General features: G+C 46.7%; 1 protein-coding gene across 1 annotated transcript; it reads left to right on the plus strand.

The window, feature by feature from the left end:
• LOC110432674 (mucin-7-like) lies at positions 2,053-13,346 on the plus strand. The gene is made up of 5 exons (XM_021453455.1): positions 2,053-2,188; positions 2,840-2,904; positions 2,981-3,075; positions 3,534-3,946; positions 13,312-13,346. The coding sequence occupies exons 1-5, from the start codon at positions 2,053-2,055 to the stop codon at positions 13,344-13,346; spliced, it is 744 nt and encodes a 247-aa protein (XP_021309130.1).

A 14,134-nucleotide genomic window follows, 5' to 3' on the forward strand; every position in this document is an offset into this window, starting at 1 on the left:
AGGAACAACCATATGCTTAGAAATCAATTTGGACCCACCCAATGGAACTCCTAAATGACATGTGCCATATGGAATCTTGCTTCGGTCCGTTTGTAGACATTGTAAGTTTTAGTGCAAGATAGGTGCACAGTTTGCGCCTAATGCACCATAGTCTAAGAAACCATTTTGGACGCACTTGTTCGTACTCCTAGGTGAAGTGTTTCAAGTGGATGCTCAATTTGGTCTGTTTGAAGATAGTGCTAATCTTGATGCAAGATAGGTGCACGGTTTGCATGGAACATACCAAATGCTTGGAAATCAATTTGGATGCACCCGATGGAACTCCTTGACGACGTGTGTGTCGACGAAAGCTAGTCGGCAGTCTACCTTGGGGTATACCCACGGTAGCAGTTTATCGGTAGACGGTGCGCAAGCTACGAACTCGATGGTGACGCAAGACACGGACAAGCTTTTTATCCAGGTTCGTCCGCCGTGTGGGCGTAATACCTACGTCCTGCGTCTGATTGTATTGGATTGTGTTGAGAGAATAATGTGTCCTAGGGGGGTCCCTTGCCCCTCCTTATATAGTCCGAAGGGTAGGGTTACAGATCTGGAAACTAATCCTAGTCGGTTACAATTGCCATAGATAGTTCGATATCAATTCCTATTCTAACCGACTAGAATCCTGCTTGATCTCCACGTCTTGTTTCCTTGCGAAACTCCGAGCGGTCGGATCAAGCCTCGAACTTGTCTCGTAATGGGCCAAGCCTCCTTGCCCAAGTCTAGCCGTAAAGGTATAGGGGTTTATACCCCCACAGCTAGTCCCCGAGCACCATGTATTGTGAAGTAACACGCCGTCTTGAGCTTCTTCGACCAGTGAAACTTGACGTCTTCAATAAGCAGGAAAGTCGCCTAAACAGTTGCAATGGTACCTTGACCAACTCAAAAGATAGTTGTCCAACATTAGCGTCGAAAAAGCTGATTGTTCGAAGAATGCATGGTGCTCTTAAGAAAAAATATTTCTTTTCTCGATGAAGTGTGCCCACTTTACTTGTACAAAAAGTATGCTCTGGCAAAAAAGCAAGCAAGTTCACCGCAAGGTGAAGTGTGCCCACTTAGTCCCTGAGCCTGGTAGTAGGTGACGTAGGTACGTGGTGCCAGATGCATCGTACCGATGTAGTCCCCGAGCTTGCTGGAAGGCGAAGTATGAGCCTTGTAGCAAGGTCTAGAAAAATTAAAATTATCCAGTCCCCGAGCATATCATGCTCGTTTGCCATCGTATAGACTTATCAACCAGTCCCTGAATAGAGAATGCTTGATGGGCGGTACAGTCCCTAGTTTTTTGAACTAGTAGACTGGTCGACCAGTCCCCGAGCGTGCAGTGCTCAATGGTCGATAAGCCCCCAGATCTCCAAACTGGCAGACTGGTCGACCAGTCCCCGAGCACACAGTGCTCGGTGGTCGGTGAAGTCCCCAGATCTCCAAACTGGCAGACTGGTCGACCAGTCCCTGAGCACACAGTGCTCGGTGGTCGGTGCAGTCCCCAGATCTCCAAACTGGCAGACTGGTCGACCAGTCCCCGAGCACACAGTGCTCGGTGGTCGGTGCAGTCCCCAAGAATCGTTGATCCTCCACCAATTTTTGTCTTTTATTTGAAAAAAGCATCTTACCGCATTAATGTGTGATGTGACGAGACATCCTGGCATGTCATCAGATAGCTGCGTGAAAAGGTGCGCCTGGCAACTGTACAGCCGCTCTTTGCGCGGTTCAAGAAAAAGGAAACCATCAATTGTATAAGAAAGCCATCGTATTAACTGCCGGTAATTGTTGAAAACCAAAACGGCGCATCCGCCGCTGGGCCCGCTCGCTTCCCAAGAATGCGAGAAGTGGAAAGGGTGGAGCCGTTGTTTATAAAGGCTTGACTCTTCACCCATAATCGTTACATTGCCATTGCTTTCAAGCCCTCTGTTCTTGCCATTCCTTCCTCTGGAACCTCCATCCTTGATCATCCAGCTTGCGAGTGCTTCAGCAGCTTCAATGGCAAAAAGCGACTCGGAGAAAAGGAGTGAGCTGATGGCGAAGGAGTGGAAAAAATCCCGGAGCAGCGCCAGGTCTCTCAATGACCTCGTCGGCATGGGGCTGCTGCATAGCCAAGAGCTCGGCGGCTGGAGGGCGCCGGAAGGGGAGAGTTATCCCGAACCTCGTGCTGGTGAGATCGTTGTTTTTGAGGATTTTTTCAAGAGGGGCTTTGGGATTCCTGTCCATCCTTTTCTCCAGGGTCTCCTTCTTTACTATGAGATCGGGATCTGCAACCTGCACCCGAACTCCATTCTTCTTATTTCTACCTTCATCCATCTGTGCGAGGCCTATGTTGGGATAGAGCCGCACTTCGATCTTTTCCGCTACCTTTTTTGTTTGAGGAAGAAGGGAGCAGTTGGGGGCACCAAGATTGCAGGTGGAGTATACCTCAATCTGCGTGACGGGATGAAGAACCGGTATCTCAACTGCCCGTGGAATACTTCTCTCACCGAATGGTACATGAAGTGGTTCTACGTCACGGAAGAGCCGGGCAGCTCCACGTTCTGCGACGTGGGTTACATCCCTAAGAAGAGAGTCAGCTGGACGGACCTCCAGGAGTTCGCTGGTCAGGTGAAAGACCTCATGAAGCTGATCGACTGGTCCCGTTTGGACGGGCCAGGAGTGGTCGGCAACTTCATCTGTCACCGAGTGATGCCCTGCCAGAAGAGGGTGCACTCGGCGTACAAATACGCTGGGAGCCAGGATCCGACCAGGATGAGTCCTGAGGTCTTGGAGAAGACGGAAGTGCAATAGCTGTTGAATGAGCTGTTCAACTTTGCAGACAACAGTTTCGTCCGGAGTGGTGATCGGATACAGGCTTTCAAGCTAGGACGACCAGCTCCCAAGGTAATGTTGTGAACCGATTTTGCTTTCTGAGCACTTGTTCTCCTAGTTGTTGATTTGTCTTTTATTTTTGCTGCAGATTGGAGACGTTGACCGGTGCGCAGTGTACATATCACTGGTGCCTGGCATGGAGAACCCCGCGGGGGTAGACCCACCAGAAGTCGACGCTGCTCGGTGTCCTCGATACACCAGCAGTGAGGAGGAACAGGACCGCCCCGCCCCGACCACCGAAGACAGAGTGGCGGGGAAAAGGCCGCTGGTAGCGGATGCGTCTCCTGCGGAGACGCTGCCGGCGGAGAGCAGCAAGGCGCCAAAGCGCCGTCGGCTCGTCCGGATCACCGACGACGACGACGAGGAAGAGGAGGCCGCGCCTTCTCTGGTCCGGAGGCCGCGCAATCGTCCGGACGTTGCGCCGGCCACCACTGGTCGGGTGACTAGCGACCCTCCTGCACCGCACGTCGAGCCGACGCGCGTTGTAGAGACGGGGGCGCAGGCACCGACCGGTAGGACCAGGAGGAGGTTCACCGCGACACACAGGCGCTCTGACCTGTAAGTTTGCAATCTTACTTATTGTGATATTCTGCATTTTGTTGCTGTTTCTGACATTGTTTAATTGTCGTCTTGTTATTTAGCGCGGCATCGAACGTCGACCCTGACCACGTTGCAGGCCAGAGGGCGGCCGAGCCTGTGGCTGCCGTTGGGGACGCCCCGCCGCAGACCACGGAGCAGCCTGCGGCGACAACCACTGCCACGAGCACCGAGGAGCATCCGGCCCCAGCAAGTGCCACGGCGAGCACCCCGACGAGGAACGAGGAAGCTGCGAGGACGCCTCCCCCGAGTAACGTTGTGGAGGAGGAGAGCAGAGCCCTGACTCCTCCAGGCGAAGAAAGGGGAGTCCCAACACCGCCCCGAGCAGGGAACTCGTCGCCCGTAGGCTCCCCTGGCCTAGACCAGGGGCCAGTGATGCCTGCGACCACAGCTGGTGGCAGTTCGGCGAACGAGGAGACCCGGACGGCCTCTGACGATGACGTGGAGGAGATCCAAGGTCGTCCCCTGTTGGGTATTTTAAACGCAAACAGAAAAATCCGCAAGCGCACGGATACCGATGTAGCTTTCACCCAGGAGTATTCCAGAGTATCGATTTTCCACAGAGAACATGAGTGTACTAATTAAGATCCAAGATCGCCCAAGGATAACTATATAATTATTTTTGGTGGGAAGAGAGGAAGTTTCCTGAGAGTTCTCTAGTTGATCTAAGAATCAAGAATTACTTCAAGATTATCTATATCGGGACATCAGAGCACTAACCACAGAAAGAGATGAGAAGGGGGCTAGGAAGGTCTGACTACGGTCCTACAAACACCGATCCGAACGTGGTGGAATACGTCGACCGTTAGGGCTGTCACTACCCTAAGGCTACCACAACAATCCGCAGGATTGGGTGCAATTCCAGGTAATTGCAAGACTAAACACCACGTCTAATCTATTAATTACTACTCTAGCGTTATAAAGACTTGAGCACTTGATGCAAGCAGGAATCCAATAAATAACTTGAATGTAAACAAAAGTAATTAAAGAACTCAGGAATTATGAATTGAAGAACCTGGAGAACGATGAAGAACGAACCAGATGCTGCAAAAGTATAATGTTGAGGAAGATCCGACAAATCCGGCTCCTCCTCCTCCGCTCTCCTCTTCTCTGTCCCTATTTTCTAGATTACAACTAGAACTAACTAGAACTAGAACTAGAGGAACTAGAACTAGAACTAGATGAACTAGAACTAGATCTAGATGAACTAGAGGTAGAACTAGAAGAACTAGAGGGATCCTCTCTACTTGGATGAAGAATTGAAACCCTAACTTTGATTCTGTAGAAGAGGTATGATCTCCAGGGGCCAGGGGGGTCTGGTTTTATAGTCCCTTCAAGTGAATCTGGGCCGTCGGATCAAACCGACATTGATCGTGTGGTTTTCCTTGAAGTATTAGGTCGGTGGAGCATGATCCCCGAACTTCACCCTGATTGGTCCAGGGGGAGGGCGGGCGCCCAGTTAGGGAGGGCGGGCGCCCAGTGCCCGACTCCGTTACGTCTCCCGTTCGCTCCCGTGGCTTCTGGACTCTTCTAGATGGTAGATAATTGTGCGGCACGTTAATATCTCTATGTAAACCCGACGTGTGGGCCTTTCCTCCATATTTCCTGATAACCCCCTGCAGAAATAGACAAACACCAAAACTCGTGGAATTCTGTCAGATAAAACCTTAAGTCTAGGTGTTGGTTGCATTTGGATCCTTTTCTATGATTAATTGATGGTTAAATATGAGCATTAAGGACCGTCAACAAGCTCCCCCAAGCTTAACCTTTGCTCGTCCCTGAGCAAAGATGAACTCAAGAGTTTCTGCAGTGGTTTCATAACTTAAAGATACACATGCGTTTAAACAAGATCTCATCTCTGGTTAGAGTAAACTGTTAAGACTTAAAACTTACTCATTTACCTTTCACCATGGGACTTGTAACCGTCACTTCTGTCTTGAGTAGTTAAAAGATTGAACGGTCTAGTCAAACACCATGTCTCTTATTCTTGATCAACTATAGCTCTGGAGTTTTTGTAGATTTTCAAATAAAACTCAGAGATTCCTTGTATGACTCTCTCTAGTCTCTCTTTTGTAGTATTTCTGGATCCTTACCAAGGCAGTATTGGTATATGCCTTCTCTCAAAGTATGTGGTATTTGTGGTATAAGGCATAGTGGCATTGCCTTCTCTCTCACCCTACTCTAATAAGGCTTTTGATATCTGGAGCTCATAGGTGGGAGACAACTAATACATACTTACAAGACATTTATTGCATAGTCAAACCATGGATCCAAAAGAACAAGTCAATAAGTCAAATCAAGATGTGCATGTGTGGCGAATGAATGGTGTATGGTGATGATGGTGATAACAATGGTGAAAGTCTAATTCTACTTATGCTCTTTTGAGGGGATACATACCTTTCTTGCACTTTTGAAACTTTTTAAGGAGAATGGGATGCTCTATGTTTTCTTTTTCTTTTCTCTCAGGTGGGTATCTTGTACCCCTAATTCTACTATCGGACACTTGTCCTTTTTTACCTCTCGTCTCACTTTTTCTTTTCTTCGAGGTTCCGGGCACTTGCCCCTTTTTATTTCCTCGTATATATATATTTTTTTTCTTTTTTTTAGAGCACTCATCTCATGAGATAATATAGCAAGTGGTAGTAACAAGATAACTTGAGCATTTATTTCACAGGGGAAAAACAGGAATATTTTTGGCTATTCTCTCCCGGATTAGGAGTAGAATATTTTTGGGTGGTTCTGGAGATGGAAATGGATATATATATGTGGATGGTACTTCTGGAGTAGAAGTAGCATGTGTGAGTGAACGTGCAAGTGAATCTTGATTTAACCACATGACAAGCTCCTAAGGGTCTACACAGCTTGACCACACTCAATGCTCATAAGTAGTAAAAAGTAAATGTGTGGCTCAAAGTCTAGCAAGCATGTATATATGGCTGTGGTAGGAATTTAAACTCTCATCATACAGGAACTCATCATGTAACATTTTAAAGATTTTCAAAGATAAAATTCTCCAGAATTCTAGCATCTCTAGGAACAGATAAACAGCAGCTCAACCTTTCCATATCGTATCCGTTAACGACTTAGACTTTAGATGAAGTACTCTCCCCACAAGTTCAGGTTTAGAGCAAATCTTAATTAATAACAGTGATGCCTAAACTTGAGAGAGATTTCAATTTTGAGAACTAGTCATGGCAGAGCAACTATTCATCTTTCCATGTGAGAGCTTATCATGAGGGTTCATAGCAAATTTTATTTATTTATTTATTTAGCAAACTAAGCAAAGATATATATATAAGCACAAAATCTTTATTTGGGTTTTTATGATTGTGCATCTTTTTTATTATTTAAGTAAAGTATAAACATGAGTAGAGCACTTAGCTGGATAAATGGGGTTGCTCTCCCCCAAGCTGGGTTTTGACGTAATTCCTTCTGATGTAGCTAGCAGGTGGTGGAGGTGTATTTGAATGTGGCAGCACCCTGACAGCGATTAGGATGTCCTCCGTCTGCTAGTCTTCTTTGATCCTTGAATTCTGTGGAGCTCAAATAGACAACAAAGCTTTGTGGAACTAGTTAAGTGTTAGCATAAATATCTAGCCTTTATCATGTTGAGCCTCCTCAATAAATATTACTTTCTTTGGTAGGATCATAAATTTATTTTTATATTTTCATTTTTATAGGACAGGAATATATTTATTTTATTTTTTTATGCCACCACAGTGAATGTACTTATGGGTTTTATGCCATGAGCATACTCACATGGGGCTTACTATTTTTAACATTTTTATGTTCTTTTCAAGATGATATGAATATGATTAACTAAGCAAACTATTTTAAATAATTGAAAGGTAAAAGATAACTACCAAGTTTACCTCTTGGCAAGGCGTTCGGTGTTTTTACGTCCTCCGAACGGGACTCTCTGTTTTCTCAATCGTCCTAGGATTCGCTGGATGGCGTAGTCGGTGGTTCCGGTGGAGCCTGCTCTTCATGTATAACTATCTTCTCTGTCCACACTTGACTCGGTGCTACGGTCTCCTCAGGAAAATTCTGTTCAAGCTGTATGTCTTCAGACCTTACTACTTCTCCTTCATAGTCTGCCCATCCGTCCTTGAAATTTGCCTCCTCTGGTTGCGGTTGCGTCGTCTTCTTCTTGTCCTGACCTGCTTAGAGTCTTCAACTATATAGTTAGGGTCAGTAAAACAGCGGCGTACCTTCTCAGAGGGGAAGTGCATGTGGACTTCTCTGGTTCCAATGTAGATGATTGCTTTAACGGTGCTGAGGAACGGTCTTCCAAGGATGACGGGTGGATTGTACTCATCTTCTCCCATGACAATAACCTTACGGAATGTCTGATCTGCCATTTGGAGCTGAATGTATGTCGGTTGTAGGGGCATGGTTCCATGCAGGAGCTGATAAGTGACGGCGGCCATTATGTTGACGTTAGATCCGGTGTCGTAGAGTGTCTTCTCCTTGAACTGTAGTGACCATCTGAGCTGACTTGGTCCACATTTGCTTGTTCCCGTTCCTCCTGTTGGTCCTCTTCCATGGTTCATGTCGGGATTGCTCTGAGATTTGTGTAGTCTTGTTCTTGAAGGAAAATGTCTCCTTCGTTCCCTTGATGTAGAAACTGATCTTGGCAGCAGTAGCGTAGATGACAGCTCCCGAATGGCCTCTCTAGGATGATGGGTGCCCCCTCATCAGAACTGGTCTCTATCACTACGAAGTCTGCTGGGACGTACAAGGTACCAACTCGGACGTAGAGGTTCTTCAATATTCCCTTGGGCATAATGTTGACGCTGGAGCCAAAGTTGTAGAGTGCTTCTCGGAAGTCCGCCATGCCGATGGAGATCGGGATGACGGGGCGTCCTGGATCGCCTCTCTTGACTGGCAGAAGGTCAGTAATTACTTCCACAACGGGGTTATTCCAATAGTTACATCCTCAAGCATCTCAGGGCAGTGATTGCCTGAGTGTCCAGTATCTCCAGTGTGTTTGTGCTCGTAGATCTAGGTACTTCACTTGGTGGAGTCTGGGAGTTGTAAAAGTCCTGTATATTTTGCTCGAAGTGTACCTACTCATAAAGACAAGGCAGAGATCAAGTGCATGGGCCCTGTTAGTGGAACACACCAACAGAACCAAAATTGTATTTGTTCTCTCTAACCTTAAGCATAGTGAGCAAGACAAAGTTAATGGATAATAAGATCATGAGTGTAACATTTAAAACATTTGTCAGATCAGATCGCTCAACCTAATGGAAAGATAATCTATCTAAGTAAATGTTTTTTCTTTACATGACTATCATTTTCCAAAGATTGAGTGTGCAACATTTTAGTTCATATGATTAGGAGTGTGGGATCACAAAGATGAAAGGACTAAACATATTGAATTGATTGGGTTGGTTAATCTAAAGTTGTAAATCATATATGTTTGTCTCTTTTATTCATGTGAACGCCAGAACAAAGGAGAAGCTTTATAAAAGTGATAGTCAAGTACCTTAAGATGTTACCTTACTTGAAGACAATATCACCTTGTGGAAGCTTTCCTTTCTTAGCGGTTGTGCAACGTGTTTGTGGCACCCTCTATGCAACATCTCTTGAAAGCTATGCTTTCCTTGTGTAAATTGTTAAACTTCATGTGTCTCTCTCTTTGTCTCCAATGTGAGTTTATCTCAGGACTTCCCAGGTCGATATTGAAAGTTTTCCTGCAGGGGTTAGTCCAACAAAATATCCAATATCTACTATAGCATACTATCGGCTCAAAAATCAACCTAGACACCATGTCTAATTTGATTTAGGAGGGCATTTTAACCTAAGCACCATGCTTAATTTAAAACCCCTTGGAAGTAAGATCAACATTCCTAACTAAGCACCATGCTTAATTAAGAGATAAATGAAACTACTCCAAACCTAGACATATACTAAAGCAAATAGAGGTAGCATGAGGGCATTTATAGAGATCTACTCAAGTGGAGATGAAGTAGTGTGATTAGTATTTAACAAATTGAGCATGTCTCAAAGGTAGGGACAACCAACATAGCAACATGGCAAAGGATGTTTTTATGTAAAGTACTCCCCCAAGCTTGAATTTTGCAAAATTCAAGTTTGGATGAATTTAATTCAATGTTGTATGATGATTGGTTGTACATACCTTGTGCTTGTCATTCATCCGATCTTCTTGCTCCAATCCTGGAAAGGTTAGTGACAAGAATATCCGACGGAATATTTTTACAATTATCCTGATATGCTCAACACACAAGGTAATGTTGCAAATAATTAAAAGTTTATGTTATGGTCTGATCAGTGCTTATTTTAGGACGCTAAGCTTGTCCTTAGGAAACCATCAATTTATGTCAGTGAAGTGGTTTCCCCTCCAACGCTGAACTATATCAAGATCAACTCAACGAGATCTGCAAAATTTATTATAGACATATGCATCGACAACCGCCCTTTTAAAGTTTTTATGAATAGAAAGGAAGAGGGGGTTGGAGATCTCGAATGTGGTGATGTTGGAGAGACCAATAGATTGTGAAGATGTTGCATATGAGCATGGAGTAAATGAAGTGGCTATGAAATAAATTCCATGCTCATTAATGCTTAGAGTGAAATCCATGTGGTATGGTGAAAATGATAAGGTGATTGTGGTAAAAAAAGGAAAATAAAAGGATACACGGACGACTTGGTTCGAAACTAGCACAGCTACCGTTCCCCGGCAACGGCGCCAGAAAGCTTGTTGGGTATTTTAAACGCAAACAGAAAAATCCGCAAGCGCACGGATACCGATGTAGCTTTCACCCAGGAGTATTCCAGAGTATCGATTTTCCACAGGGAACATGAGTGTACTAATTAAGATCCAACATCGCCCAAGGATAACTATATAATTATTTTTGGTGGGAAGAGAGGAAGTTTCCTGAGAGTTCTCTAGTTGATCTAAGAATCAAGAATTACTTCAAGATTATCTATATCGGGACATCAGAGCACTAACCACAGAAAGAGATGAGAAGGGGGCTAGGAAGGTCTGACTACGGTCCTACAAACACCGATCCGAACGTGGTGGAATACGTCGACCGTTAGGGCTGTCACTACCCTAAGGCTACCACAACAATCCGCAGGATTGGGTGCAATTCCAGGTAATTGCAAGACTAAACACCACGTCTAATCTATTAATTACTACTCTAGCGTTATAAAGACTTGAGCACTTGATGCAAGCAGGAATCCAATAAATAACTTGAATGTAAACAAAAGTAATTAAAGAACTCAGGAATTATGAATTGAAGAACCTGGAGAACGATGAAGAACGAACCAGATGCTGCAAAAGTATAATGTTGAGGAAGATCCGACAAATCCGGCTCGTCCTCCTCCGCTCTCCTCTTCTCTCTCCCTATTTTCTAGATTACAACTAGAACTAACTAGAACTAGAACTAGAGGAACTAGAACTAGAACTAGATGAACTAGAACTAGATCTAGATGAACTAGAGGTAGAACTAGAAGAACTAGAGGGATCCTCTCTACTTGGATGAAGAATTGAAACCCTAACTTTGATTCTGTAGAAGAGGTATATCTCCAGGGGCCAGGGGGGGTCTGGTTTTATAGTCCCTTCAAGTGAATCTGGGCCGTCGGATCAAACCGACATTGATCGTGTGGTTTTCCTTGAAGTATTAGGTCGGTGGAGCATGATCCCCGAACTTCACCCTGATTGGTCCAGGGGGGAGGGCGGGCGCCCAGTGCCCGACTCCGTTACGTCTCCCGTTCGCTCCCGTGGCTTCTGGACTCTTCTAGATGGTAGATAATTGTGCGGCACGTTAATATCTTTATGTAAACCCGACGTGTGGGCCTTTCCTCCATATTTCCTGATAACCCCCTGCAGAAATAGACAAACACCAAAACTCGTGGAATTCTGTCAGATAAAACCTTAAGTCTAGGTGTTGGTTGCATTTGGATCCTTTTCTATGATTAATTGATGGTTAAATATGAGCATTAAGGACCGTCAACATCCCCGTGATGGTCGCCAGCACGTCTACGTGTGGCGCCAACGCGGGGACCACTTCATCGGACATGAGGAGCTCGTGGAGACGGAGGAGGCCGCAAGGGTGGAGCACGCGGCAAAACGTCTCGTGGACGAGGTTAAGGTAAGTGGTCCTTTGTGCTGCTCGACGCTTATGCGCTATGTTCCTGGGTTCGACATGTGTTCCTCTTGCAGGGCGCAATGAAAACGGCGAAGTACCGGAAAAGGTGCTTCGACCAAATTGAGGGCATTGTGGCTGAGAACAAGGCCCTGTCCGCGGAGGTGGACCGGCTTCGGTCGGAAGCTTGGGAGAAGGCGGCCGAGATGAATGCACAGGAAGAGCGCCTTCTCGACCTCAATCGGCGGTTAGCCGACTAGGATCGGCAAAGGAGAGGTCAGTCGCATACTCCGAGCAGCTGTGTGTAGCCACGTGGTTAATTTTGTTGACCAGGGGATTGTTCCTGCAGTCTTGGAGGAGGAGGTTGCACGCCTCCGGCAAGAGAAGGAGCAGCTCGACCAGGAGTTTGCCGGGGCGCTGGAGACCGGGCGCCGAGCCGGCGAGGAGCTAAGCAACAGCGGGAGTTGTCTGGTAATAACCGTGCCACCCCTTTTTTATTTGGTTGCTCAACGTTCCTTTCCTTATTCGTGAACTGACCTCCTACTTGGTTTGTAGTGCTCAAGGTGAATACCAAAAAGCATTTAGACGAGCTGATCAAGGACCGGGACTCCTGGAAGACCAACTGCATCAAGCTTTGGAAAGGAGTGGCCCCGGTTCTTGACTTGATCAGCCCCGAGCTCCCTGAAGACCAGCCGCGCGCATCGAGGCTGACGCCAGTCGAGAAGGCGCAATGGGCATGGGACTGGCTCCAGCAGTTCGTCAAGGACACCGGGGAATTCGCCGGTGCGCACGTCCTCAGCATGGTGCGCGCCCACTATCCTCTGGTCGACCTGTCCAGGCTGGAGAGGGGGTACCCCAAGGAGGTTGGTCCGCAGGAGGCAGACGACCTTTGTGCTGGCCTGCTTGACTTGTCGTCGACAGTGATCGGCGACATCAACCTTTGCGGGACGGCCACTCCCCCCGACCAGCCGGGGTCAGACAGGTCAGCCAGGGAGTTGTCGGGAGCGTCCATTGCCGGAGATGGGCGGTCGACGCCTGCGGTCTCGACCAGCCAGGCGCTGGTGGCCCCGACCCCTTCATCTGAGCAGCAAGGCCGAGCGGGTGATCAGCCCGAGCAGTAGGCCTGTAGGATAGTCTGTAGAAGTAGACTAGGAACCGCCCAGCGGGGTGTTTATTGTAAACTCTGTATATAAAGTTTGTAATAAAATTTGATTTTGTCATGACCATGATGTTGAGCGCTGCAATGTTATCTGAGTGATGTATCACTGTGTTTGATTAATAATCGTTAAGGATCTTTGCCGCAGAGGAAGATTGTTGTGCTCGTCGAAAACTCTGCGTGTAAACAATATATAGCAAAAAAGGAAAACTTTTATTATTGCTAATTATAAGGAACTTACAAGCAAAAGGTACTGGAACTTATGGATAGAAACGGTGCAGTTTGTCTATGTGCCAAGACTTAGGCACGCGTGTTCCGTCTGGATACGCCAGTCTGTAGGATGTAGGGCGTGTGACTTCGGCGACCACAAAGGGACCTTCCCAAGGTGTGGATAACTTGTGCGTTCCTTCCTGGCTTGTTTTCCACTTGAGTACCAGATCACCGACCATGAAGGAACGGTCTTTGATGTTCCTGTTGTGGTATCGCCTGATGGCTTCGAGGTACTTTGCTGTTCGAAAACATGAAATTAGACGCTTTTCCTCCATGCAGTTGATTTCAAGCTCCCTCGTGTCGTCGACCATTGACTGGTCGAAGTTTTCAACTCTTGGAGATCCGAAGGTTACATCAGATGGGAGCACTACCTCGGAGCCATAAACCATGAAGTTGGGTGACACGCCTGTATTACGACTAGCCTGTGTTCGGAGACCCCAGACCACGGCCGGTTACTCTTTCATCCATCGATCAGGTGCTCTGTCGTTCTCGGTGTACAACCTTTTCTTTAGGGCATCAATAATCATTCCGTTCGCGCGCTCTACTTGACCGTTTGCCCGTGGGTGAGCTACTGACACGTACTTTATGACTATGCCCCTGTCATCGCAGAAGTCCCAGAACGTAGTGCCAGTGAACTGAGTGCCTAGGTCGGTGATTATACTGTTGGGGATCCCGAATCTGTGTATGATTTGATCAAGGAACTCCACAGCTTTCTCGGAGGTTGCTTTGACCAGTGGCATGTATTCGATCCACTTCGAGAATTTGTCGATTAACATGAAGACGAACTTGAAGTTGCCGGAAGACGGTTTGAATGGACCGATCATGTCGAGGCCCCAGCAGGCGAAAGGCCAGGACGACGGAATAGTCTGAATCTCATGAGCAGGTACGTGGGTCCTCTTAGCGAAGAACTGGCAACCTTCACAATGTCGAACTAGTTTCTCGGCGTCGGCGACCGCGATTGGCCAGTAGAAACCTGCTCGGAAGGCCTTCCCGACCAGTGTTCTGGAGGCTGCGTGATTGCCACAGGATCCGGCGTGTATGTCATTTAAGAGCTTAATGCCATCATCTTGGGATATGCATTTGAGCAGCACTTCAGAACTTG

This window comes from Sorghum bicolor, chromosome 2 (assembly GCF_000003195.3).
Source record: "Sorghum bicolor cultivar BTx623 chromosome 2, Sorghum_bicolor_NCBIv3, whole genome shotgun sequence".
Taxonomy (NCBI): Eukaryota; Viridiplantae; Streptophyta; class Magnoliopsida; order Poales; family Poaceae; genus Sorghum; species Sorghum bicolor.